The sequence below is a fragment of the Danio rerio genome, chromosome 13 (assembly GCF_049306965.1).
Source record: "Danio rerio strain Tuebingen ecotype United States chromosome 13, GRCz12tu, whole genome shotgun sequence".
Taxonomy (NCBI): domain Eukaryota; kingdom Metazoa; phylum Chordata; class Actinopteri; order Cypriniformes; family Danionidae; genus Danio; species Danio rerio.
Genome location: NC_133188.1, coordinates 43,434,552 through 43,459,978, shown reverse-complemented (window position 1 = coordinate 43,459,978; position 25,427 = coordinate 43,434,552). Strand labels below are relative to the sequence as shown.

The 25,427-nt window shown below is 36.0% G+C and overlaps 1 protein-coding gene and 1 long non-coding RNA gene across 4 annotated transcripts in view; one reads left to right on the top strand and one right to left on the bottom strand.

Annotated features, from left to right (window-relative positions):
* The first annotated feature begins 110 nt into the window (after window positions 1–110).
* The window catches only part of sfrp5 (secreted frizzled-related protein 5), a 36,359-nt gene continuing 11,042 nt past the window's right edge, over window positions 111–25,427 (top strand). The window contains 2 exon segments of the mRNA NM_131858.1: window positions 111–836; window positions 21,516–21,593. Coding sequence (NP_571933.1) covers window positions 311–836; window positions 21,516–21,593 — 604 coding nt within the window. The 5' untranslated portion in view covers window positions 111–310.
* The window catches only part of LOC141377048 (uncharacterized), a 99,838-nt gene continuing 77,666 nt past the window's right edge, over window positions 3,256–25,427 (bottom strand). For 2 of the 3 annotated variants that reach the window (XR_012388873.1, XR_012388872.1), the window contains one exon: window positions 3,256–3,419. This is a non-coding gene — a long non-coding RNA (uncharacterized lncRNA). Of the gene's footprint in view, window positions 3,420–13,761; window positions 14,684–25,427 lie in introns of those variants that run through there. The other variant, XR_012388874.1, reaches the window with a different exon arrangement.

The window sequence follows — 25,427 nt, the reverse complement described above, 5'->3', positions numbered from 1 at the left end:
GTCCCTGAGAGGGGGTGGGGCTTATAGTGGACAGGGGAAACCAGTGGGAGGTGGGTGGGCGAGTTACTCAGGGCTTGTCAGCTCATAGGGCCCTGAGTCCACTGGCTTTTACACACTAGGTGCACTTCAGTCAAACTAGACAAGAGCTCTGCTGCAGTTTCTGTTAAACCACAGGACAGAAGCAGAAAAGGAGGGAAACCCCAGATTTTTATTTTATTTCTTAAACACAACAAAAAAAAAGGATTAACATTTAGATTTTGAAAATTTTGATTTACACTTACCCCCCCGTTCTCCTGAATCACAGCAGAGGATGGCGGAGCTGAAGAGGCAGGTGTCTCTGACCCAGGCTGTGACCCTGGCGCTGGTTCTACTCACTTCAGCCTCTTCGGCAGAGGAGTACGACTACTACAGCTGGCAGTCGGACAATTTCCACAGCGGCCGCTTCTATGCCAAGCAGCCGCAGTGTGTGGATATCCCAGCCGACCTGCGGCTCTGCTACAACGTGGGCTACAAAAAGATGCGCCTGCCAAACCTATTGGACCACGAGACCATGCCTGAGGTCAAGCAGCAGGCTGGCAGCTGGGTGCCGCTTCTAGCAAAGCGATGCCACGCTGACACGCAGGTGTTCCTCTGCTCACTGTTTGCTCCGGTGTGCCTGGACCGGCCCATCTACCCCTGCAGGTCTCTGTGTGAGGCGGTGCGGGACAGCTGCGCCCCGGTCATGGAGACCTACGGCTTTCCCTGGCCGGAGATGCTACAGTGTGAGAAGTTCCCCATCGATAATGATCTATGCATTCCTATGCAGTTCTCCGCAGGACACGTCACTCAGACTCCAGGTAGGACCTGCAAGAATAGTGTGGTTTTAGAATTTTGATTTTATGAAAGTAATATTGCCTAAAAATGGCAAAGGAGATGCTTTATGAAATGAGTGCAAGGCATATATGACAAACCTAAATTAATATTTTAAAAAACAGCAACAAAAAAAACCCCAAAATCTGTAATTTATTAAAAATGTTTTAATAAGTCTTAAAGAATATGACAATTTTATATGTAAACATGTTCATTAAGCATTAGCACTTGCTTCATTCAAACCTTCTTATTTTATATACAATAAGACCCATTGGTGAATATCCTTGTCTTTTATTTAGCTTGAGGCTCTTGAGAAAGTAAAATTAAGGAAAGCTCTTGGAAGGACAAAAAACTTTCACTATCTAAAGCAAACATCTTATGTGGAATGTGGAGAGGAGCGTTCCTGCTGAGCCTTGCCTCTCTCTCTTTGTTTAATCGTGCATTTAGGTTTCCAATTAGCCAGGCAGCCAAACCCTTTGGATCACTAATTAGTCTGAAAAGTTGAACATTACTCTGCCTCACTGAGACGAGAAGGACTTTTCTAAAAGAGAAAGAGAGTGTAGTTAGTGCTCAGGGAAGGCTTAAGGGCATTGCTAAATCAATATTAAATTACAACTATTTAAGAATTATAGCATTCTAAATGGAGAAATAAATTAATTTTGATCCTTATCAGATTACTGTGTTCATTGTCTGATTTGTAAAAATACTACATGCAAAGTGATATTTAAATTAATGTATCATACTGTATGTTGCGCTTAAAATTAATCACATTTACTGTAAAATGCTGTTTTCATTTTTATTTAAATATATACAGTGCTCAGCATATATGAGTACACCCCATTTTGAAAATAAATATTCTATTAATTTCTAAGGGAATATTGGCTTTGTATTATTGTGCATTTAAACAAAACAAACATTTATTAAACAGATATATTTAATAAAAAAAATATTTTAGCCACAGAACATCTTTAGCATCGAAAGATGAAACAAATTAATTCAAGCTAAATATTGCAAAAAATAATAATAAAATAAATACAATCTACAAAATTTCAACTATATTATTAATTTTTTTTTGCTTCTTTTTTCCTCTTTTTTTAAAAATTGTATTTAATATTTTTCTATAACATAAATTTGGGTGTACTAGTTTTTTCTTAGATAAGCTCCAAATGTGGCTTCAGTACTGACTAATCTAATGTATATGCACAAATATAATATTGTATAACTTCCTAATTAAAAAGATAAATTTGTAAGGAGTGTGCTTATATATGCTGTGTATAAACTATAAAGTTTTAAAACAACTGTGCCGAAATACTGTATAACATCCTTATATAATAACAAAAGACAATATTCTTATTTTATTCACTGTAAAAAAACATATTGCTGCCTTAATTTTTTTAGTAAATCAAATAAACTGTACTTGTCGTCTCAACTTACAGTTGCAATCGGATTTATTAAACCCCCATTGATGTTTCTTCTTTTTTTAAATATTTTCCAAATTATATTTAAAGGAGCAAGAAAATTTTTACAGTATGTCTGAAAATATTTTTTCCTCTGGAGAAAGTCTTATTTGTTTTATTTCGGCTAGAATAAAAGCAATTATTTATTTTTTTAAAAAACATTTTAAGGTAAAAAAAATACCTTATATAATATAAGCTTTATATTTTCGATAGTCTACAGAACAAACCATTGTTATATGATAACTTGCCTAATTACCCTAACCTGCCTAATTAACCTAATTAACCTAGATAAGCCTTTAAATGTCACTTTAAGGTGTATAGAAGTGCCTTAAAAATATCTAGTCAAATATTGAAAAATGTATTTGAAACCTGATCAACTTACTAAAATTAGTTGAAAAAATAAAATGATTTGTTGTCATTTTTTCTTTACAGTATGGGTAAGGTTTGCATCACTTATTAATCACTACATAAAAAAAATGTGTATAAATACAATAGAAGCCTGTGGTATGTCGCAATTTAGTAATAATCGTTTAAGTAAACATGCACATGGCTTATTTCTTCACTGCACAGATTTGATGGATTACAGTGTTCTCGACGAAGAAAAAAAAAGGGGGCTTTTGAAAGAAAAAAAAGAAGTGACTCCACGACACTGTTTTCATACTTCCAAGTTAAGTAGCTTGGCTTCTGTTGGAAAAATAAGCTCCTTAAAATTGCAGCAAACGCAAGAGCAAGTAGAGGGACCTTCGAGACAATATCGATTACAGCCATAGCGGTTCTGAAATTACATGATACTGAGAGTTTGAAAACTAGCAGAAGCGAGTGAAATGTGCTTTCCATATCGCAGCCGGACGGTGGCCAAGCATTCAGAGCAATGCGTGTTTTGGTGTGTGTTTTGGAGTGTGCACATCGACGTGAAACAGGACTCTAGAGATAACATGACAGCACAAACCCCTCGTTTGACACGGCCTGCAGTCTTCAGCTCAGGCACACACCAGCGGCAGAGCAGGGACACATGAAGAACTGTTTTTTCCCCTGTGGTTTGAGGTGAAATGCTGGGATGCGGCCTGTTCACAGCCAGAGCCACAGACTTGTTTCGCAGGCTGTTTCTGGAGGCTGACAGTAAATGATAGATTCCAGTAAATCACAGCGGACAGTGAAATAAAAAGACACTTGAAAAAAAAAATATTCATCCAACAAATAGAGGAGTTTCTTAAAATAAATACAATGCAATTGGCTTCTCAGATTAGCTAGATTTTAGATTTTATGATTACACTTTACAATAAGGTTTCATTATTTTAGTTAATGTTTTTACTAACAAACTCTAAGTACACTCTAAAAATTATTCTGTTAATTAACAATTAGGGGTTTTCTGTTTATTTACATATGTATCATGGGACCTTGATCTTTGGTCTGTCGACTTCTGATGTAAATTTTAATTGACATTTTAGTAGTTTGAAATAATATATTGTATAAGAAATAATATATAGAAAAATAAGCCTGTAAAATAACAGAAAATGCACTGGCAGTTTATTACAAGATGTTTGTACTGTAATTTAAAACACCAACCCAGATAATATATCACTTTAAATTGTTAAAAATGTTAACAAAAGACACTTTTCAATTTTTTCAAGGTTAAACATTGTTGGAGGAACGATCTAGGTGCCATTATACAATTGAAAAGCTTAAATAAATAGAAAAAAATAAAAACATTAATCAGAAACTATGGAAAACTGCTAATGTACATGCTTTTTTTTTACACTGTATGAACAATACTTGTGTACAGGCTTTATTAATCACAGTTCATTATTCAATAATGCCTTATTAACCCTTTGACTGCCGCTCTACCAAACGATTGACCACATTTTTACTGTTTTAAATAATGACTGTTAAAGTCATTTAAAGAATGACTGTTTTAAATAATGATATTTTAGAAATTATGGGATGTGTTGAAAAAAATGCATTGAGCATGTTAACTACACTGTAAAAAAATAAAATAAAAAGTTATTTTTTTCTTTCAGCTAGGGTACTGTAAAAAAAAAAAACATAAAATAACAGCCGGTAAATTACAGACATTCACTGTAAAATAACAGAAGGTAAATTACAGAAATTTACAGATTATTTGAATTTAAGGAAATTTCTGTCATTTAAAGTCTGTTATTTTGCTGTAAATGTCTGTAATTTAACGGACGTTATTTTACTTTTTTTTTCTGGCACCCTAGCTGCCAAAAAAAAAAAAAAAAAAAGTAAAATAACAGATTTTTTTTTGATTAGCGACATAATCATTAGGAGTTAAGAAATGCAATCCAAACATTTTTTCTTGGTGGGGTAGTTATTCATTAGAATTTTAAAGTTAAAATAGTTACTATTTTAATATGCAGAAACTGATGACCAATGGTTGAAGAGGGGCATGTTTGTTGAAACCTGCCGGAAAATGTTTATGTTTGTTGTTCTGTTTGATGATGCCATTGGGTTTAAGCAAGTTTACATAATTTTCTTAGGGTCACATTTTGATATTGAAATTGAGACAATTAATTTGGCTCAACATAAAAGGGTAGAAAATAAAACAAACAGGCTGTCTACATACCGATAAATCAGACTGGACACAACCCCACTCAACCCCACCCCTAAACCCAATCGTCAATGGGGATAAGCAAATCGTGCTAAATTTTATGAATGAGAATGTACGATTTCATACAAATTATCCCCTAAATCAAAAAGTTACAAACTGCCGTGAGATCGCGTTTTACAAACAGCAAAATAAGAGGCTCTTTAAAAAATCTTATTACAACATCCAGGAGACATTAAAGCTGAATCATGCAACTTATTATAATAAAATATTTTCTTAGATCCCAGTTTGAAATGCAGCAGCAGCTAATTTTAGTGGAACTGATTTGGTTTGTCTGCACGATATTATAAAATTCTGACATTGCGATATTTTGTTTTGCTGCGATACATATTACAATATGAAAATAATTACAGTAGATGATTTAAATAGCTCTATTTGGAAAGATTTCATGAATATACAGATTGAAGAGGTTGTTCAAGTCCTTTTCTATGCAGTGTATCCGGATGAAATGTAATAAATTAAAAGCATATATAAATGCAAGGCAGTGGCGCAGTAGGTAGTGCTGTCGCTTCACAGCAAGAAGGTCGCTGGTTTGAACCTCAGCTTAGTTGGCGTTTCTGTGTGGAGTTTGCATGTTCTCCCTGCCATCGAGTCAGGCACATGCACACATAGGGCTCAACCTGTGCAGTGCACATGCCCTTTGCTACGGTTTTCCCCCACAGTCCAAAGACATGCGGTACAGGTGAATTGGGTAGGCTAAATTGTCCGTAGTGTATGAGTGTGTGTGTGTGAATGTGTGTGTGGATCTTTCCCAGAGATGGGTTGCAGCTGGAAGGGCATCCGCTGCAAAAAAACTTGCTGGATAAGTTGGTGGTTCATTCAGCTGTGGCGACCCCTTATTAATAAAGGGACTAAGCCGACAAGGAAATGAATGAATAAAGAATAAATGCGACAGAGCAAAAAAAAAAAAAAAACAAAAGGAAATGGTTTTCTGGGAAGACAAACAGTACAGAAATTTAACAATTAAATTTAAAATAACATGGTCATCATTGTGTAAATAATTTAAAAAAATAACAATATCTTTATCTATTAGTCTTTAATATATAATCTAATCCTGTGACGTGACTATTGCAGATGAACACATTGCAAAATCGATGCTCAAGCAAAATTGTTTAGACCTAGGCTGGGCTATGTGCTTACTGAAGAATGGAAAAGGAAGGGTGTGTTTGTGGAAACCTGTCTGGAAATCATTATTATTTTTGCTGCTCTGTTTTATTACACTTTTGTGTTAGAAAACATATATTTGACATAAATAAATTGCACATTTTTTTAAAGCAGTGTAGGACTAAGACAAACCTTTTCTGCTTATTTCTAAAGAGACAAAGATCATTTAGGGTTCCTCTATGATGGCACTGTTTTGTAAACCATTTATTGAATTGTATTGTGTTGTAGCTTGGTACAGTAATCTGAATCTGTCCAATAAGAAGAGGTTGAGTAGCCTTGTGTAGGTGGCATGCAAGGTTATCAGTTTTAACCAAACTGGGCCAATGGTTGTTTACCAAAACTATGTTTTAAAGAGAGCCCAAGGTATTCTATGCACTCCGGATCACCCATTGTGTTCTGTGTTTCAGTTGTTGCCATTAGGACGTCATTTTAGAGTTTCTATATGTAGGGCAGGGTGACACGGTGGTAAAGTAGGTAGTGCTGTCGCCTTACAGCTAGAAGGTCACAGGTTCGAGGCTTGACTGGGTCAGTTGGCATTCCTGTGTGGAGTTTGCAGAGTGCTCCGGTTTTCCCCACAGTCCAAAGACATGTGCTATAGGTGGATTGGGTAAGCTGAATTGACCGTGGTGCATGTGTGTGAATGAGTGTGTATGGTTGTTTCCCAGTGATGGATTGCAGCTGAAAGGGCATCCGTTGCCTAAAACATATGCTGGATAAGTTGGCGGTTCATTCTGCTGTGGAGACCCCAGATCAAAGGGACTACGCTAAAAAACAGTAAATGAATGCAGGAAAAAAATAATTAGACATTCTGTTATTATGGCGGCTGTTAAGCTATTAAATGAGTCCAACAGAGAGGGAAAGTATCTGGAAATTGATTTATTGTATGTTTTATGATAAAAACTTGGTAATGTGTACATGGAACTTTGCCTGTGTTATGGCACCTTGCTGCAATTTTAGTTTCCCTAAATTGGATAACAAAGTTGAGTCACTGTAAAAACAGGTTTAAAAATCATGATGACACTAGTGGGTTACCTAAAGGATTTCAAGACGACATTGTACAGTACTAAGATAACAAATTTTTGGCTAAACACAAGAGCCATAGTCTCACAGTACATGTGTGTTGCATTGTTAGCTATACTGTGGTGAAAGCAGAAGCGCTGCTGCCTGAGGGGTGACTGGGAAAGACATGTAAACCTGTCTCCGTCTCCGCTCACTGCACATTTAAACAGACATAAATCACAGCAGTTTTTCATCCTGATTAATGTTTTATGTCCAAAGTGTTGCTGCTCATAACTTCAAGGGTCCAAATGAGCCATAAAATTATGACCTGCGCATAGTTTAAACAGAACATTTTCCCCATAAACTGTGATACAGAAAGTCAGCGATGCGGAAATCACTCGGACACGGAAACACATGTAGGAAGAGGAAATAGTGAGGACTTAAAAACATCATCCACCTACACTTTATCCAAGATGAAAAACTGTGAGAGGTTCTCAGTGATAGATGTCATTGCTTAGTGGTTTGACGACATTTTAAATGTGCTTTATAACTTTTAGATGAACAATAGGGGAGACCAGGGCTGTCATGGTTTTTAAAAATGTCTATGTAGATATTTTCATATATACAGGCATGTATACTCATCGGCCACTTTATTAGGTACACCTTACTAGTACTGGGTTGGATCCACTTTTGCTTTCAGAACTCCCTTAATCCTTCATGGCATAGACTCAACAAGATACTGGAAATATTCCTTAGAGATTTTGATGCATATTGACATAATAGCATCACACAGTTGCAGCAGATTTGTCCCAAAGGTGCTCTATTGGATTAAGACCTGGTGACTGTGGAGGCCATTTGAGTACAGTGAACTCATTGTCACGTTCAAGAAACCAGTCTGAGATGATTCGTGCTTTATGACATCGCAGGTTATCCTGCTGGAAGTAGCCATAAGAAAATCCCCTTTCTTCCTCATTCTGATTCTCGGTTTGAACTACAGCAGATGGTCTTGACCATGTCTACATGCCTAAATGCATTTAGTTGCTGCCATGTGATTGACTGATTATAAATTTGTGTTAAAGAGCAGTTGGACAGGTGTACCTAATAAAGTGGCTGGTGAGTGTAAAAAAATGAACTTTACTATTAGTCATTTAACAGACATGTTCATTCAAAATTTAGACTGAGTAAGGCAGCAAGTGATTTATTGTAAAGAGACAGTACTGACGTCAAGAGCTACTACTACAAAGCTTCTGATTTTGTTAGAAAAATACAAGCTACAACAGGTAAGGGATACAATTTATTTGGTTTTTGTAAAAAAGATTGTGGTGAGGCGGTGGCGTAGTAGGTAGTGCTTTCGCCTTACAGCAAGAAGTTCACTGGTTTGAGCCTCGGCTGGGTCAGTGCATGTTCTCTCCACTTTCGTGTGGGTTTCCACTAGGTGCTCCGGTTTCCCCCACAGTCCAAAGACATGTGGTACAGGTGAATTGGTATAGGCTAAACTTTCCGTAGTATATGAGTGTGAATGAGTGTGTACAAATTAATAAAATGACTAAGCCGAAAAGAAAATGAATGAATGAATAAAAACTCTGTAAAAAAGTTTTGCTGCAAAAATATAAAAGCTGGTTAAATATGCAACTTTTGTTTTGGATAACAATTTAAGAAAATACCCTTTTTTTTAGAAACAAGTTCAGTTACTCTCTTGAAATCATTATAATGACTCTTTTATCTTGAATGTGTAGTTAACTGAGATATATTCATTGTGAACTTTCATAAACATATTAACGTCACCGGCAATGTGTGAAATCCAGCATTCTATAAAATGGAAATGTATAATGACTAAAAAAATGTCAAAGTAGGGCTGCTCGATTATGGGAAATATCTTAATCACGATTATTTTGGTCATAATTGTAATCATGATTAATCAAAACAATTATCAGCTGAAGTAAAAATTATTCACCCTTCTGTGATTTTTTTTTAATATATAAATATTTCTCAAATGATGTTTAACAGAGGAATTTTTCATAATATTTCTTATAATATTGTTTTCTTTTGGAGAAAGGCTTACTTGTTTTATTTCAGCTAAAATAAAAGCAAGTTTAAATATTTTGAAACCTATTTTAATAACTCAATATTATTTGCCCCTTTAAGAAATGTATGCTTTTGATTGTCTGCAGAAGAAACTACTGTTATACAATGACTTGCCTAATTACACTAGTTAAGCCTTTGAATGTCACTTTAAGCTGAATACTAGTATCTTGAAAAAATCAAGCAAAATATAATGTACTGTCATCATGGCAAAGATAAAAGAAATCAGTTATTAGAAATGAGTTATTAAATCTGTTGTTTAAACTGTGCTTTAAGCATCGTCACTGTAAGGAAAAACATTTAGTCAAGAGCAGTGAGGGATTTTCTCCTTTTGTTGTTTGACATTAAGAAGGCATTAGATGCGTGTGCTCTGCTCGTCTCCGAGCTTGTCCGAGGCTTTTAATGTGCTCTTTCGCGCTTTTAAAAATATGAATGATGCGCATCCCGTGCTGCAAAAGATTCACTACGGTACATGCTTTTAGTCATTTTCATGTGGAACTGAGCTTTGCGGAGCAACAAATGTGTACAGCTGGAAAGGGGGCTGTATGATGCAATAATCGTGTATCTCGATTAATGGTTTTTCAAAATCATTAGAAGCCAAAATCGAAACCAGATTTTCGATTAATTGCACAGCCCTATGTCAAAGTATAAAATGGTTACTACTTTATACACTGTTTAGGCCAGGGGTGTCCAAACTCTGTCCTGGAGGGCCGGTGTCCTGCTATGTTTAGCTCCAACTTGCTTTAACACACCTGCCAGGAAGTTTCTAGTATATTTAGTAAGAGCTTGATTAGCTGGTTCAGGTGTGTTTGATTAGGGTTGGAGTTAACTCGCCAGGATGCAGCCACTCCAGGACCGAGTTTGGACACCACTGGCCTAGGCATTCTATAGAATGCAGAGTTGCCGTGTGCCAACTAGTATGTAACTGACCTCCCACCCCCCAATTGTTCTCAGTAGTAATGTTGGTGGTGACGCTTGGGTCGTTGTTTGATGGCGATCGAAGCACGTGAGTGTTGAACGTTATTGTAAGATTGAGGTACGAGGTTCCATTACCACAGGGGTCACCAATCTCGGTCCTGGAGAGCCGGTGTCCCTGCAGGGTTTAGCTCCAACTTGCCTCAACACACCTGCCTGGATGTTTCAAATATACCAAGTAAGACCTTGATTAGCTTGTTCAGGTGTGTTTGATTAGGGTTGGAACAAAAATCTGCAGGAAACCGGCCTTCCAGGAATAAGTTTGGTGACCACTACATTACCACATCACAGACAATATTGCCATCATTCTTCTCACAGCATCAGTGTATATTATCCGGCTGAGGTTCTTCACTAATTCGTGAAATATGTGAAATGTGCAAGACCAAAGTGCCTAATACATAAGGTGTTTTGTATGAAAGAAGAAAATTAAGTACATTTCTAAATGCCATTCCAGTCTTACCTAACAAATACTTCAATCTCAGTTCTGTTGTCATTGTTTTTCAGGTAAGAATATCACATGCTTTATTTCGTATTCCTTCCACTTTAAAATACGTAATGATCAATATTTTGCTGTGCTCCTCTGACACTTCGGTTAAATGATACCTGTCATTCTATACCAGGGGGGCCCAAACTTAATCATTTGAAGGACCAAAAACTAAACATCATTAAGAGCTGTGAGCCAAAGATAAACACCAAACTATTTAATATTAAAGTTGCCATGGTAATTTCCTAATTGATTTCAAATTATTTAAAAATATATAAAAAGTATTACTTTGCAATATTAACTAATGCATTATATACATTTTCTTGGCATGCTATACAATAGGGAATTACACACATTGCCGGTAACATGCAGTTAAAGTAAGAATTATTAGCCCATCTGAATTATTAGCCCCCCTGTTTATTTTTTGCCCCCAATTTCTGTTTAATGGAGATTTTTTTTCAACACATTTCTAAACATAATAGTTATAATAACTAATTTCTAATAACTGATTTATTTTATCTTTGCCATGTTGACAGTAAATAATATTTGACTAGATATTTTTCAAGACACTTCTATACAGCTTAAAGTGACATTTAAGGGCTTAACTAGGTTAATTAGGTTAAAGGTGCAGTAGGTGATTATCTTCAGAAGCATTTTTTGTTTCTGAAGGTCTCTTCACAGTCTAATAGTAACGATTAAAGTAAATGATCTAAATGTATTTATATGTATTTTTATATTTTGGGCAAGGCATAAAACTAAAAAATGTTCATCCAATTAAATTGAGTCAGACCGACATCTCTCATAATTTCGATAAGTAGCCCAATCTGTCTGTCAGCAAATGCAGATTTGAACAACTGCGCAGCCGTTTGTAAACAGCTCCGCCGACCGCCGCGCGTTTGCGAGAGAGAGCACGTGCGCGATCGGTAAAAACCTGCTGAATCAAAACTTTTTAAAAACCTGAATCAATATTGTAGTTACCTTTGCACGCTGGAGAAAGGATGAAACAATGGCTGAAGGATTTCTCTTAGACAGGTAATGTTCTGTTTTAAAACTGTTTTAGCTTCACACAAAGCTGATGTAACGGTAAATGTTGTTGTTACAAATGGGTTATATCTTCACAGAAGTGTTGTTCAGCCACTAAAATCTTCTGATGAAAGATTAATAAAACTATTTTCAGTTTTATAAGGGACCTTTTACAGCATCGATAAAGTAGATTTTAATTAGTTTAACAACAAAACACAAGTAAATAGCGATATTCCACCTAGTCTGACCCTATATTGTTTACCATGCAACTACATATTTGCTCTGAAATAGCATGTCAGTTTGCTTGCACGCCGCCAGACAAGCTCTAGTTGCTTTTAACACATGAGAGAGGGTTCTTTTGCTGTGCTGTATTTAAGGAGGCGTGGCTCTAGACAGCAGGGGAGAGACTGTAGCTGCGTCCCTATATTCTAGTCCCTGTATTCTACGCCATTTTGTAGTATGAATAGTGTAAGTAGTGTGTTCACACTGAAAATTCTAAAAATAATAAGTGCACTTTAATTACCCGGATGATGTACTCATTCAGCCGCTAAAATGAAGTGTGTAATGATGGACACTTCACGCACTCAACGAACGCAGGTTTGCTTACGTAGCGGAAAGGGCGGAGCTATCGGACGCACATGTTGAATAACTTTATTTATTTTGGATGGTGAAAGCAAAATTCTCCTACGAGAGTGATTATTGCGCCTCCCGATGGTGAATACGGCAGTACTTACGGCAGGTATTATTTGATAATTCAGTTGTTTATTTCACTGATTTGGCAACCGTCAAACGTCATCAGGGAAACGGTTTGAATTTCCACTTAGTAAAAAAAACATTAGTGTGCCATTTGGGACAACACTACATACATATACTATCCTGTTGAGTGTGTAAGTGCATAAGTACATAGTGCATGAGTGCATAGTGTATAGTGTGCCATTTAGGACGCAGCTTGTGATTCAGAGATTTATGCTAAGCTGTTAGCATTGTCGAAGATCACCTAGTGCACCTTTAACTAGGCAGGTTAGGGTAATTAGGCAAGTTATTGTTTAACGATGGTTTGTTCTGTTTGTTTTGACCCTAAAATGGTTCATAAAAAATTAAAAACTGCTTTTATTCTAGCCGAAATAAAACAAATATGACTTTCTCTAGAAGAAAAAATATTATCAGACATACTGTTAAAATTTCCTTGCTTTGTCAAACATCATTTGGGAAATATATATTTAAAAAAAAATAATTCTTATATAATAATTCTCAGTTCAACTGTATATATTTAACTGTGTGTGTGTGTGTGTGTGTGTGTGTGTGTGTGTGTGTGTGTGTGTGTGTGTATGTATGTATATATATATATATATATATATATATATATATATATATATATATATATATATATATATATATATATATATACATATATATATATATATACATACATATATATACACATTTATATTTTACAATTCTAGCCGATTTCAAATGTGTGTATCTGTTCTATATAAACAGTTGAAGTCAGAATTATTAGCCCCCCTTTGAAAAAATCTTCTCTCTGTTAAACAGAAATTGGGGGAAAAAACTATATATATATATATATAGTTATATAATATTATAGTTATATATATATATATATATATATATATATATATATATATATATATATATATATATATATATATATATATATATATATATATATATATATATATATATATATATATATAGTTTTTTTCCCCCAATTTCTGTTTAACAGAGAGAAGATTTTTTCAAAGGGGGGCTAATAATTCTGACTTCAACTGTATATATAGAACAGATACACACATTTGAAATCGGCTAGAATTGTAAAATATAAATGTATGAACTAAAATACATCTGCTACTTTCAATCAGCTGGGAACATGACACAAAATGATTAAACCTAATTTATCCAATTAATCCAATTAATGTCAATTAATTAATTAGATCAACTCATAATTGCACAAAATAAAGTTAAAATTGTTAAATCAGACTTGCAAATCTTACAAACTCCCCTTAAAAATTGGAGCAATGAATAGCATTTTGTTTATAATCTATTGGTCAAAAAAAAAAAAGATTTGCCAGACAATGGTTTTAGATTGCAAAAACTGCTTAAGTCCACAGCTTTTTAATGTGTCACTAAAGATTTTCCACAAGCTGTTCAGTTGAGCTTTTTAACATGACATCTATTGTAGGAATTAAATAATTATAATAAAAAAAAATTCTCTGATATCACTCAGTCTGTGAACTGGCAATTGCGAAACGTGGGTTTGCAGAATAACCCTCCCTCAGTCTCCTGACACATGCTTTGGCTCAGTTTCTTCTGGGCATCCAGCCAGCGAGTCACCCCGAAAAACAATAAATCACTCTGCAGTGCAAATAAGACATTGGGCTTGAAGAATGCAGCTCGCTATGACCTGCAAGTCTGATTGAGAGCGCGACATAAAGCTGCTTCCACAACATGATCAGTGTGTGCCAGTCTCCCGCCCGCCCCAACGCTTAATGTATGGGAATCTCTGCTCCGGGACCAACTGACGGTTGAAACTTACAGAGGGGTTCAACTCCCCACGACCTGTGCACTGAAGCCTGGCGACCTCTGACCTCTCGCCTCATTATCTAGCGCTGAGGCTGCGCTCGAGGCTGGGGTGATAAACTCTGACCCTTGCTTTTTAACCTGGAAGGGGGAGTCTGGAGACGAGCCATGTAAGTTCTTGTTACCAGATGCTTTTGTTTTGTGCGCTGGAAGGGTGGACCTGCGCCGAGTAAATGGCAAAATCACATTCGCCACCTCAGAGATCAGATATAACACACACACATCATTGTGCGGTTGATTTCAGTGGGGAATTTCAAGCTTCGGCCAATCTGGTCACGGTTTGTTCTGTCAGAGGGATCCAATAGAGCCTTTGGTATTTTATAACGGAATGACTTTTCCAAATCTTCACTAGCCACATCCTGCATTCTTCCTAATTACTCGGTTCAGGGAATCGATGATGTGATAGGAGCCCGGAAGCTTTGAAAACTGGAAAACACACCCGGATAGGTTCAATCAGCTGGCGGAAGGACAATAATAATAACTGAATCAAAACCATCAGATACTTTTTAGAAAGGAAAATCCAAGCAAAATAACTTTTTTGCAGAAGATAATACGTACAGTTAGAAACCAGAAGTTTACATACACTCTAAAAAATTTTTACATAATTACTATTTATAAAAAATGTCTGGTGGTAAATCATAGTAAACGTTCTAGGTCCGTTAGGATTACCTATGATTTACATGCACTAAATGCTGGAATAATGAGTGATTTTTTTTTTTTTTTGAGAATTTTTTATTTATTTCTAGACATAAGTTACATACATTTCCTTGGTATTTTTTGTTTTAGTTTTGCTTTTAAACTGTATAACTTTGGTCAAATGTTTTGGGTATCCTTCTACGAGCTTCTCACAATAGTTTGAAGGAATTTAGGCCCATTCCCCCTGACAGAATTGGTGTAACGGAGTCAGATTTGTAGGCTGTCTTGCTCGCACAAGCTTTTTCAACTCTGCCCACAAATTTTCTATAGGATTGAGGATCAGGGCTTTGTGATGGCCACTCTAAAACATTTACTCTGTTGTCCTTAAAGGGTCACGTAACACCAAAACACATTTTTTGAGCTGTTGACAGTCGTATATGTGTCCCACACTGCTAAAAACACTATTAGGACACCTATATTTCACTAAAAAGTGTAAATTGGTTGTTTTTGCGTTATTTCAAGCAAATTCGTACTTCCGGTTTGAAACAAATTTTTGAAGCTGCGTCACGGTCATGACATAATAGCGTGTATTCCAGCGTGCAGACTGGACGTCTGTCACAGAGTGTGTCTTATTACGTCTTACAGTGTGATGCATTAATGCATGATTAAGGCTTGGTTCAAACCAATCAGCGCGCTCTATTGTGCAACTTCATTGATATTCATTACTGTCACCGTGTTTACACGACAGAGACACCACGTTGTGTTGGCAAAACAAGCGTGAAGTGTTGCTTTTATAGTTTGCTGCCATTAAGTTTTGTTTTCATTTTCTCTCTGTGAGAGCTCATCTGGAGTCACGTGAGGATTAACAGTGTACGCGACACTCGACAACAATAACTTAACTTACGTGTCTAGGGAGGATTATTGTTTACCTGAGAGCTGTTCTCATCTGCAAACGCTGAGATCTGGATTCGCTTGTAGTCTTCTCTTCATAAAGACGCGGCTCTAGTTGCTGGTTATTGTCCTGTCTCTACAGATTTGGTAAGTGAGCGACCAGTGCTCTTTGTTTATTCAGTTTTTTCGTATCTAACTAAGTTAACTATTGCACCGAGTGTAAACATGTTAGCACCACAACCAAACTTTAACCTCGTGTAGGGTTTTTACCGCATTTAGTGACCGGAATAACACACACGGCTTTCTGACACTACCTGCCGTGTGCATCTAAGTTTCCGGGAAATGCGGAGGGTTTTTTTTCTCTCATTCGCCGTGCGGTATCAAACATTGCATGAAAAATACATGCTTAGAGCAGCTCCTCGAATCAAATATCTCGTTTGTCGCGAGGGGCATGAATGAATTCCCTGAATGAAAGAGCCAAACTGCAGTTAAAGTCCACCATTTAATAATTTGGCAAATAATTCGACTACAGATGTCCATGTAGGTTAAACACCATCACTTTCTCCTGTGTGTGTGTATTTTGACTCTGAAACTCGCGCATGCCCAAATAGACACTCCTACACCCTCCCACTTTAGTTCCTCCGACACTCCCCCCTAAACAGAGCTGGACACGCCCACTTTTCTGACTTTTTCCAAAGTAGAGGTGTGAAAACACCCTGCTGAAACGAGGGGGTTTCATGGCCCTTTAAAGCACATTTTCACTAATTTGGCAGTATGCTTAGGGTCATGGTCTGTTTGGAAGACCCATTTTTGGCCAAGTTTTAATTTCCTGGCAGATTTCTTGAGATGTTGCTTTAGTATTTCTATATACTGTTCTTTCTTCATGATGCTATCTATTCTGTGAAGTGGACCAGTCCCTCCTGCAGCAAAACAGCCCCACAACATGATGCTGCCGTCCCCATACTTCACAGTTGGGATGGTGTTCTTAAGCTTGTAAGCTTTCCCCTTTTTCCTCTAAATGTAACACTCGTCTTTATGGTCAAACAGTTCAATCTTAGTTCCATTAGACCACAGGACATGTCTCCAAAAATTTGTCTTTTCCCCAGTGTAATTTAGCAAATTGTAATCTGGCTTTTTTGTAGGTTCTGTCTTGTTGATTGTCCCATGTTGTCACAAAAAGAAGCAGTGTGTTTGAGGTTTTCCTTAAATACTATTCTACAGTTGTGCCTCCAATTAACTCAAATGCTGTCAATTAGCCATTTAGAAACTTCCAAAACCTTGACACCATCATCTGAGCTTTTTCAGAGGCATAATAATATTATTGTATGTAAACTTGACTTTCAAGAAAAGTTATAACAATTTCTCAAAAAATATCTCTCTCATTATTCTGCTATTTAGCATAACAGAAGCAAATGTGATAATCCTAACTTGCCTAAAAGAGAAAAGGTTTAGTTACATTAACATCTGACTTTTTTTATGGTTATGTGCCTTTTTATACAGTGTATGTAAACTTTAGGTTTCCACTGTATTTACACATACATTTTATTTCAAATATTTCTCAAGTGCTGGAGAGAATGAAGACTTTTTTTTCAACTTTTAGTAGTTTAAAAAATAATATTTTTTTAAATAATTAATTTATTTTGTCTTTGCCATGATGACACTTAATAATTACATAATAATTTACCCAAAATTTTATTTGGCAAGTATTCAGCTTACAATTCAATTTAACGGCTTAACGTAGGCCCCGTTTGCACTAATACGTTTTAGTTTTAAAATGCATAAGTTTTGCTACTGTTATACTATCTGTCCACACTACGCCGGAGTTTTCGAGTGCCGAAAGCTGAGCTTTTTAAAATCGCTGAAGAGGCCGTTTTCATTTGAAAATGCTGCTGCTCTGTGCTAGTGTGGATGGGGGAAAACAAAGACATCTGAAAATGGAGGCATGGCTACAGACATTCCCCTATCTGATTGGGGCTTTTTCCTTAATACTAAGTAGCCTACACAAAGGCTCCAATTCTACCCCTTAGCCCTTCCCCTTACCCCTACCCCTTATTTTGGGTGTCCCAATTATCTTTAGCTTAAAGGCGTAGGGCTAAGAGAAAGGGCTAGACACCCCTTCAAACAGAGATTTTTCTGGACCTTATCGAAACCAAGGGGTAAGATAATTTCAGAGAATAAACCAGCTAAAACATCAGCATAGCTTCACACAGAAGGAGATGCACAAATTACTATTTTTTTTGTCATTATTACAACAAACATGTATATGTTCTAATATATTCATAACTGTGTTCATATTTTACTGTCATGCTTTAAAAAAAACGCTAAAAGTAAAACAGCTAAATTTCGCTATCTATAATGCCTTATATTAGATCCTGTACAGCAGTCCCACAACATTCTGTCACTCAATGAAATTCGAATACCCTGTCAGAAAAGCCTAGTGGGTGGGAATGAGCATTTTACAGTGTCTGCTATAATGTTAGTGTTGTTTTCTGTGTATTTACATAAATGAATATCGCCACTGTGTAAATGCACAGTAGATCTTATTGCCACATTAGATGCAAAATATAAATATAATCTCAGTATATATATTCTCTTAAAAAAAGCAGGGTTATTTAAATCCAAATTTAGGTAAATTATGAAGCAATTTTTCAAATTTAATCTGATTCCAAATTTAAACAGGTTGTTTTTTTTTAATTAGAGACAACCTTTATTATTATTTATTTTTTGAGTGTGTCCAGTATTTTTGTTGTACAGTAACACAGAAGTCCATTGAACAGAAAGCCAACCCCCAGTAGGTGGCAGAACAAACATCTCCAGCTTCACTCTCTCTATGTGTGTGACATATCTACAGTCCAAAATAACATCAGCAAATAACTATCAGCTCCAGGGTCATGTACAGCTGTTTGCATGTTCCAGTGAACATTTACACTGTCAAACGGCCGAGAGGAATGTTTTCGCGTCCACCTAATAAAAGTTTACCTCTGCATTCGTCTTCGTACGTCTGCAGCAAGTGTGAAATACTCAGCTCTCTATAACATCCTGTCATTTGGCGAGGCCAGCAACATTTTCTTTGCGCTTTATTAGGATCCAGCAATATGCATTCGGATACTACAGATCAGTGGATGAACCACCGAAAGTCTTAATCTTGTTTTATAACTTCCCTTCGTCTGTGAGGAAATAAAGCGAGCAGCTGCCAAAACTCTCCCCCTCTCATGTCTTCAAACGCTGTGGATTAAGCTCCATTAGCACTGGCCCGCTGCCCCGCGAGAGTATAGCACCGCAGAGAAACCCACCAAACCAAAGCCCAATTAGAGCTCTTAGAATTAAAACAGTCACATGAGAGATTATTTGATTGGCCAGCCCAAAATTGGAGTAAATATGAAACATTTGACCTTTTGTTTCCTTGATTGACTCTTGAAAGATACATAAATCTTTCACTGAAATGATTGAAACTACAGTGGTTAGTGGTCCTTGGTGAAATATGATTAGGGATGCAAGATATATTAGTCCCCATATTTATATCGGCCAATAACTGCTGTTTTTAATATCGGTTGTTATTGGTTTGACAACAAATTTAGGCCGATATCTTTTAGTAGATAAACTATGCATTATTTCCACTGGTTGAACCCCCTGCATTTACTTGATGTCTTCTGCTTATTTGGTTTATGTTCATTGATATGGGTGCTTTATTTATTGTGTTATATTTTATGTAGATTTTATTTATACAAAAGAAAGTTGGACATAGAAAACAATAGCTTTAGAGATTTAGAGATTAATGTTTTAAAATAAAATCAGTTGCTCACTTTATGCATTTTTCTTTTATTTTTGCAATCATGCAGAAAAATCAGAGAAGTAATCAATGTATTTATATTAAATTAGGTTAACTTTTTAAGTTAGATTAATAAGACAAGTCATTGGACAACAGTGGTTTGTTTTGTAGACAATCAACAAAAAAGGGCAGTGGGGTTAATAATACTGATCATAATAACATTCATTTTCAACTACTTTTCCGTGGCCTAGTCGTAGGGGCAGCAGTCTCGGGAGAGAACTCATTTCGGCCACAAGATCTTATCCTTTCTGTCATGACCCAAAGCTCATGACCATAGGTGAGAGTCGAAACGTAGATTGAACAGTAAATCAGAAGCCCTAGTTGAAAGAAAATTTGTAAAAATAAATAAATAAATATATTATTATTTATAATACAATAAATAAATAATTAATAAATTAATAATAATAATAATACTTTCACCAGATGAAAAAATTATGTAATACTATATAATAGAAAATACTGTAAAAACCTCCTTGCTCTGTTAAACTTCACTTGGGAAATTACTTGTTTGAGAGAATTTGAATTTGTATTTAGTGCTAGACAATATATCAATTCAGCATTATTTCACAGTGTGGACATCCGCCATCGTCCCATTGCAGGATCTGCAGTGTCGAGTGGGGTCTATAGGAACCATATTTCAGAATGTGATGCGTGGAGTCACTGCGAAGTACAACCATGAATGAAAGATTGTCTATTCTAAATGTTTTTATGGACTGTGATGTTTGAGTGAATTTAAACTATTTCATACATTCTTAAGTTTGTAGGTTTGACAAAGACTGTCAGTATTACGTATAAAATAAAGACAATAGAGTGCTATTTCACTTCTGATTATTAAATATTTGTGCATGAATACTTACTCCCCAGAAAATCGCAGAACACAGTTTATTTAATTTACATTTTTGGACTATTGAATTCAACTGTCATTTGTTTATTATATTTTAAGCAGATACCATCTCTATAAAATGATCCCAATTTATGTTAAATCATAAATTCTTTAGCAATAGAGGTATTTTTATATATTTTTTTATATTTTTGCGGCCGGAAGGGCATTCACTGCGTAAAAATGTGCTGGATAAGTTGGTAGTTCATTCCGCTGTGGCGATCCCACACTACAGATTACAGGGACTAAGCCGAAAATAAATTTAATGAATTGGTTGGATTTTTGTGGCTTGCTATTGGTCAGTGTCTTGTGAGTGACAGGTTTCCCCGCACTAATTATAATAATAATAATAATAATAATAATAATAATAATAATAAAGGTACAAATTTGTATCTAAAAGGTCCATATTAATACCTCAAGGGTACATATTAGTCCCTAAAAAGTACAAAAGTGTTCCTCTTAAAATTTGTAGGTACTAATATATAGTTTTGAGGCACCAATATGGACCTTTCAAGTACAAATGTGTACCTTTTGAAAAGGTACCACCCCAATGACAGCTCTTGTACCTTTATTTCTGAGAGTGTACAGACAATTTAGCCTACCCAATTCACCTGTACCACATGTCTTTGGACTGTGGGGGAAACCAGGGCACTCTGAGGAAACTCACGCAAACCTTACCTCACCCTACATTTTTTAAATACCTCGTTTGAAAAGCTGTATAAATCTGATTTATGTCATGACCAGACTAGAATAAAAAAAGAGTATTGGAACCTTTATTTCATGCCAACTTTAATATGCAGAGATGACTCAAAAAGCAGTTCAAAGGTTGATTTCACAAAAGTGTAAACACGATCACCTGAAGCATATTGTATGATATTTTTAGATGTATTATTATCAATTAAAGTCTATTTTAAATGCCAAAGATTGTGGTTTGTGTGTGTGTGTCTCTAATGACTAGATTTTCTATTTGATACTAGACGAGACACTAATTTATCTACCTCTCCTTCTCTTTACCCCTGTAGTTTCCAAAGTGTGTCCACCCTGTGACAACGAGTTGAAAGCCGACACCATAATGGAGCACTACTGCGCCAGTGATTTTGGTAAGATATTAACTTTTATAGAGACATTAAATTTGACAACTTAAATAACTGCTCTCTAGAGTTACGCTCTCTTCATAATGGTAAAAATATGTGATGAGAAAATTGATGAGAAAGGCTGCGGTTTGCTTGTGTGGGAAAGTGGCCACTTTAATATTTTGGGGGAAAATATAAAAGGTGACATTATGATAAAGAACAGATTCGACCTGAAGCTGTTATACTGTGCATTACTGCGCAATTATCAGTATTAATACTTAAACAATGAAAAATAATATTAATATTAATTCTATTCATTTAATAAACAACTGATGAAAATTGTAATAGTTGTGATTAATTTTTGTAGTTCCCAACAGTCAGCGAAAGACATCCACACAATCAAATATAATGTAATGTACATATTTATATAGTGCATTTACAGTATTGTGTATGGCCATACACTTAAAGTGCTTCACAATCATGAGGGGGTTTGTCTTTCCACACCACCACCAGTGTGCAGCATGCACTTGGATGATGTGACGGCAGCCACAGGACATTTGCACCAGTGCGTTTACTAAACACCAGCTATAGGTGGAGACTGGAGTAGAGAAACAGTGATAGAGCCAATTCAGTAGATGGGGATGATTGGAACATTCTAAAATCAAACTAGAAAGGTAAAGTTTTTTGACAAACTTCATGTTGCCTTGAGAAAGCCTGTTGGAAGTAGTTTATTTAGTTTGAAATAGCATCAAGCTAGCTAAAAGCAACATAAATAAAAAATCACATTACATTATATTATTAAGTATGAGCACAATTCTATCATGAATTAACATAGTTCTAACGTGAATTAGCATGATTTTAGCATTAATTGGCATATTGTTAGCATGTTTCCATTATGAATTAACCTGTTGTTAGCATGATTCTAGAACGAATTTGCATGATTCTAACAAAAAATTAGCATGTTGTTAGCATGATTCTAGGATGAATTATCATGTTGTTAGTATGATTCCAACATGAACTAGCATGTTGTTAGCATGTTTCCAACAAGAATTAGCATGTTGTTAACATGTTTCTTGTTTGAATTGGCATATTAAGAGCTATTTCATGTTGGAAACTTACTAATCCATGCTCAAATGAAACTAACAACGTGGTGGAATCATGAAAGCAACATGCTAATATGTTTCTAACATCGATTAGCATGTTGCTTTCATGATTCCAGCACGTTGTTAGTTTGATTCGAGCATGGATTAGTAAGTTTCCAACATGAATTAGCATGTTGGTAACATGTTTCTTGTTTGAATTAGCATGTTGCAAGGAGGTTTCTAACATGAATGATCATGTTAGCATGATTCTAATCTCAATTAACATGTTGCAATCATAGTTCTAGCATGGATTAGCATGCTGTTAGCATGATTCCAGCATGGATTAGCATGCTGGTAATCATGTTCCTAGCGTGAATTAGCATTTTGTTAGCATGATTTTGTTAGCACTTCACAGTGGCGCAGTGAGTAGCGTCGGCTGGGTCAGCTGGCATTTCTGTGTGGAGTTTGCATGTTCTCCCTGTGTGGGTTTCTTCCGGGTGCTCCGGTTTCAAAAACACAGTCCAAAGACATGTGGCACAGGTAAATTGGATAGCCTAAGTTGTCCATAGTGTATCTGTGTGAATGAGTGTTTATGGATATTTCCCAGAGATGGCATCCTTAAAATATATGCTGGATAAGTTGGCGGTTTATTCCGCTATAGATTAATAAAGGGACTAAGCCGAAAAGTGAATGAATGAATGTATGATTCCAACATGAATTAGCATATTGTTAGCATGTTTATAAAACAAATTAGCATGTTGTTAGCATGATTCTAACATGAATTAGAAACTTGCATGGTTTTAGCATAAATCTGCATGTTTCTAACATGAATTAATATGCTGTTAGCATGATTATAGCAAGAATTAGAATGTAATTACCATGATTTTAGCATGAATTTGCATGTTTCTAACATGAATTAGCAAGTGCTAGCATGATTCTAGCATAAATTAGCATGTAACTAACATGATTTTAGCATGAATCAGCAGTTTTCTAACATGAATTAGCATGTTGTTAGCATCATCCTAGCATGAATTAACATGTAACTAACACAATTTAAGCATGAATCGGCATGTTTCTAGCATGAATTAGCATATGCTAGCATGACTAGCATGTCACTAGCATTTTGCTGGCATATTTCCAGCAAGATGTCAGTAGCATATTAGAATTATTAGCATGTGTTAGCAGCTAGTCACAGTCTATAAGACAGTTGCTTGAGTGTTGTACGTGGTTGTTATTGCGTGACTAGTACGTTTAAAGGTTATCAATGATTGGTTGCTGGCTAGACTGAGTTAAATGAGGCCAATCTTAAGTCTGTAAGACAGTCTGATGCAGAGTTATGAGCTCACAAAGTTTGACCCAATGTTAAGTCAATGGGACTTTTCCAAATTTTCCAGGTCAGTTTTCGGAAAACCAAAAGTGAGACCCGTTTAAAGGTCTCAAGCAGGGGTGTGCAAACTCGGTCCTGGAGGGCCGGTGTCACAGTTTTGCTCTAACACTAATCAAACACACTTGAACATGCAAACCAGTGTCTTCAAGATCACTAGATATCTATAAGCAGGTGTGTTTGATTAGAGTTGGAGATAAACTGTGCAGGATACCGGCCCTCCAGGACTAAGTTTGCCCACCCCTGGTCTAAAGGGATAGGGAAAGGGTTTGTAGGTTAAGACTTGAAAGGTTTAGGAGGAGATAGACTTTAAAAAGTCGCTCAAGCCACCATAATCAAATGTAATGAAAAAAAGAAATAACTTTCAAAAGAATGAAAGTTCTAATGCTAAACACTCTGCATATCTACAGTAATTGCAGCAGAATGGCATTGCACAGGACACATGTAAGCGTTCATATGGAATGGACATCCAGGTTTAAAGATTAGTGCTGGAAGATTCATGTTGCAATAGTTTTGGATTCTTTATGGCTCATTTAAAGTGATGCATTCGGAGCAGAGTTCCATTGATCTGTCAAAGGTGAATCTCCAGAATGAGTCTCTGGCATCGAATAAAAGATTTTCGAGTTTAGAAGTCATTGGAAAAGCCGTCCCCATAGACAGCAGAGGGTTACAGCACAGTAGAGCCACACAACGCCTGACTTATCTTTGGCTGTGAGGCCTGTTTCTCTTGGATTTGCATGTATTTTCCTTAATAACTAAGACAGATGACATCAGAAAATATTGTTAGAAGTACTACAAGAGCTCTGTGTTTTAGATTCCGCACGTTAAAGTCAAAAAGTCCAGGCATTCAGTTATAATGTTTGAAAAATAAAAAATAAATAAATAAAAGTAAAATCTGGTTGTTGAGATCTAATACTCCACATACTGAAAGCATAATGCATGACAGGATATTACCGCCTGATTCATTTCTTCCTCCGATCTCTATCTCACTTCATTTCACTGGTATATGGCCACATGACTTCTTGTTTGTTGACTAAAGCTGCACAGTTTATTATGATAGTGAGTTTAATAGTGCAGTCTGTTAGTCTTACTTGGATGTGGCGGCTGGTTTCTACAATGTAACAGCAATCAGTGTGTCAACACGTAGCGGACAGCAGCACATTTGCTTAGGTCAAATCGCTTAAGGTTTTTGCATGTGTCGAACTCTTCACTAGAGTGTATTTATTGGCTCTGAGTACAACTGACTTCAATTTGTTATATAGAGATGTAAAAATGCATTGTTTTAAAGTTTGGTTATTAGATTTAAAATCTGTGTTCTTACCTAAAAGAAAAATAATCTAGTGTTGCTTTATTTACTTATTTAACCCGGAAGGTCCTGTTGAGATACAATGTCTC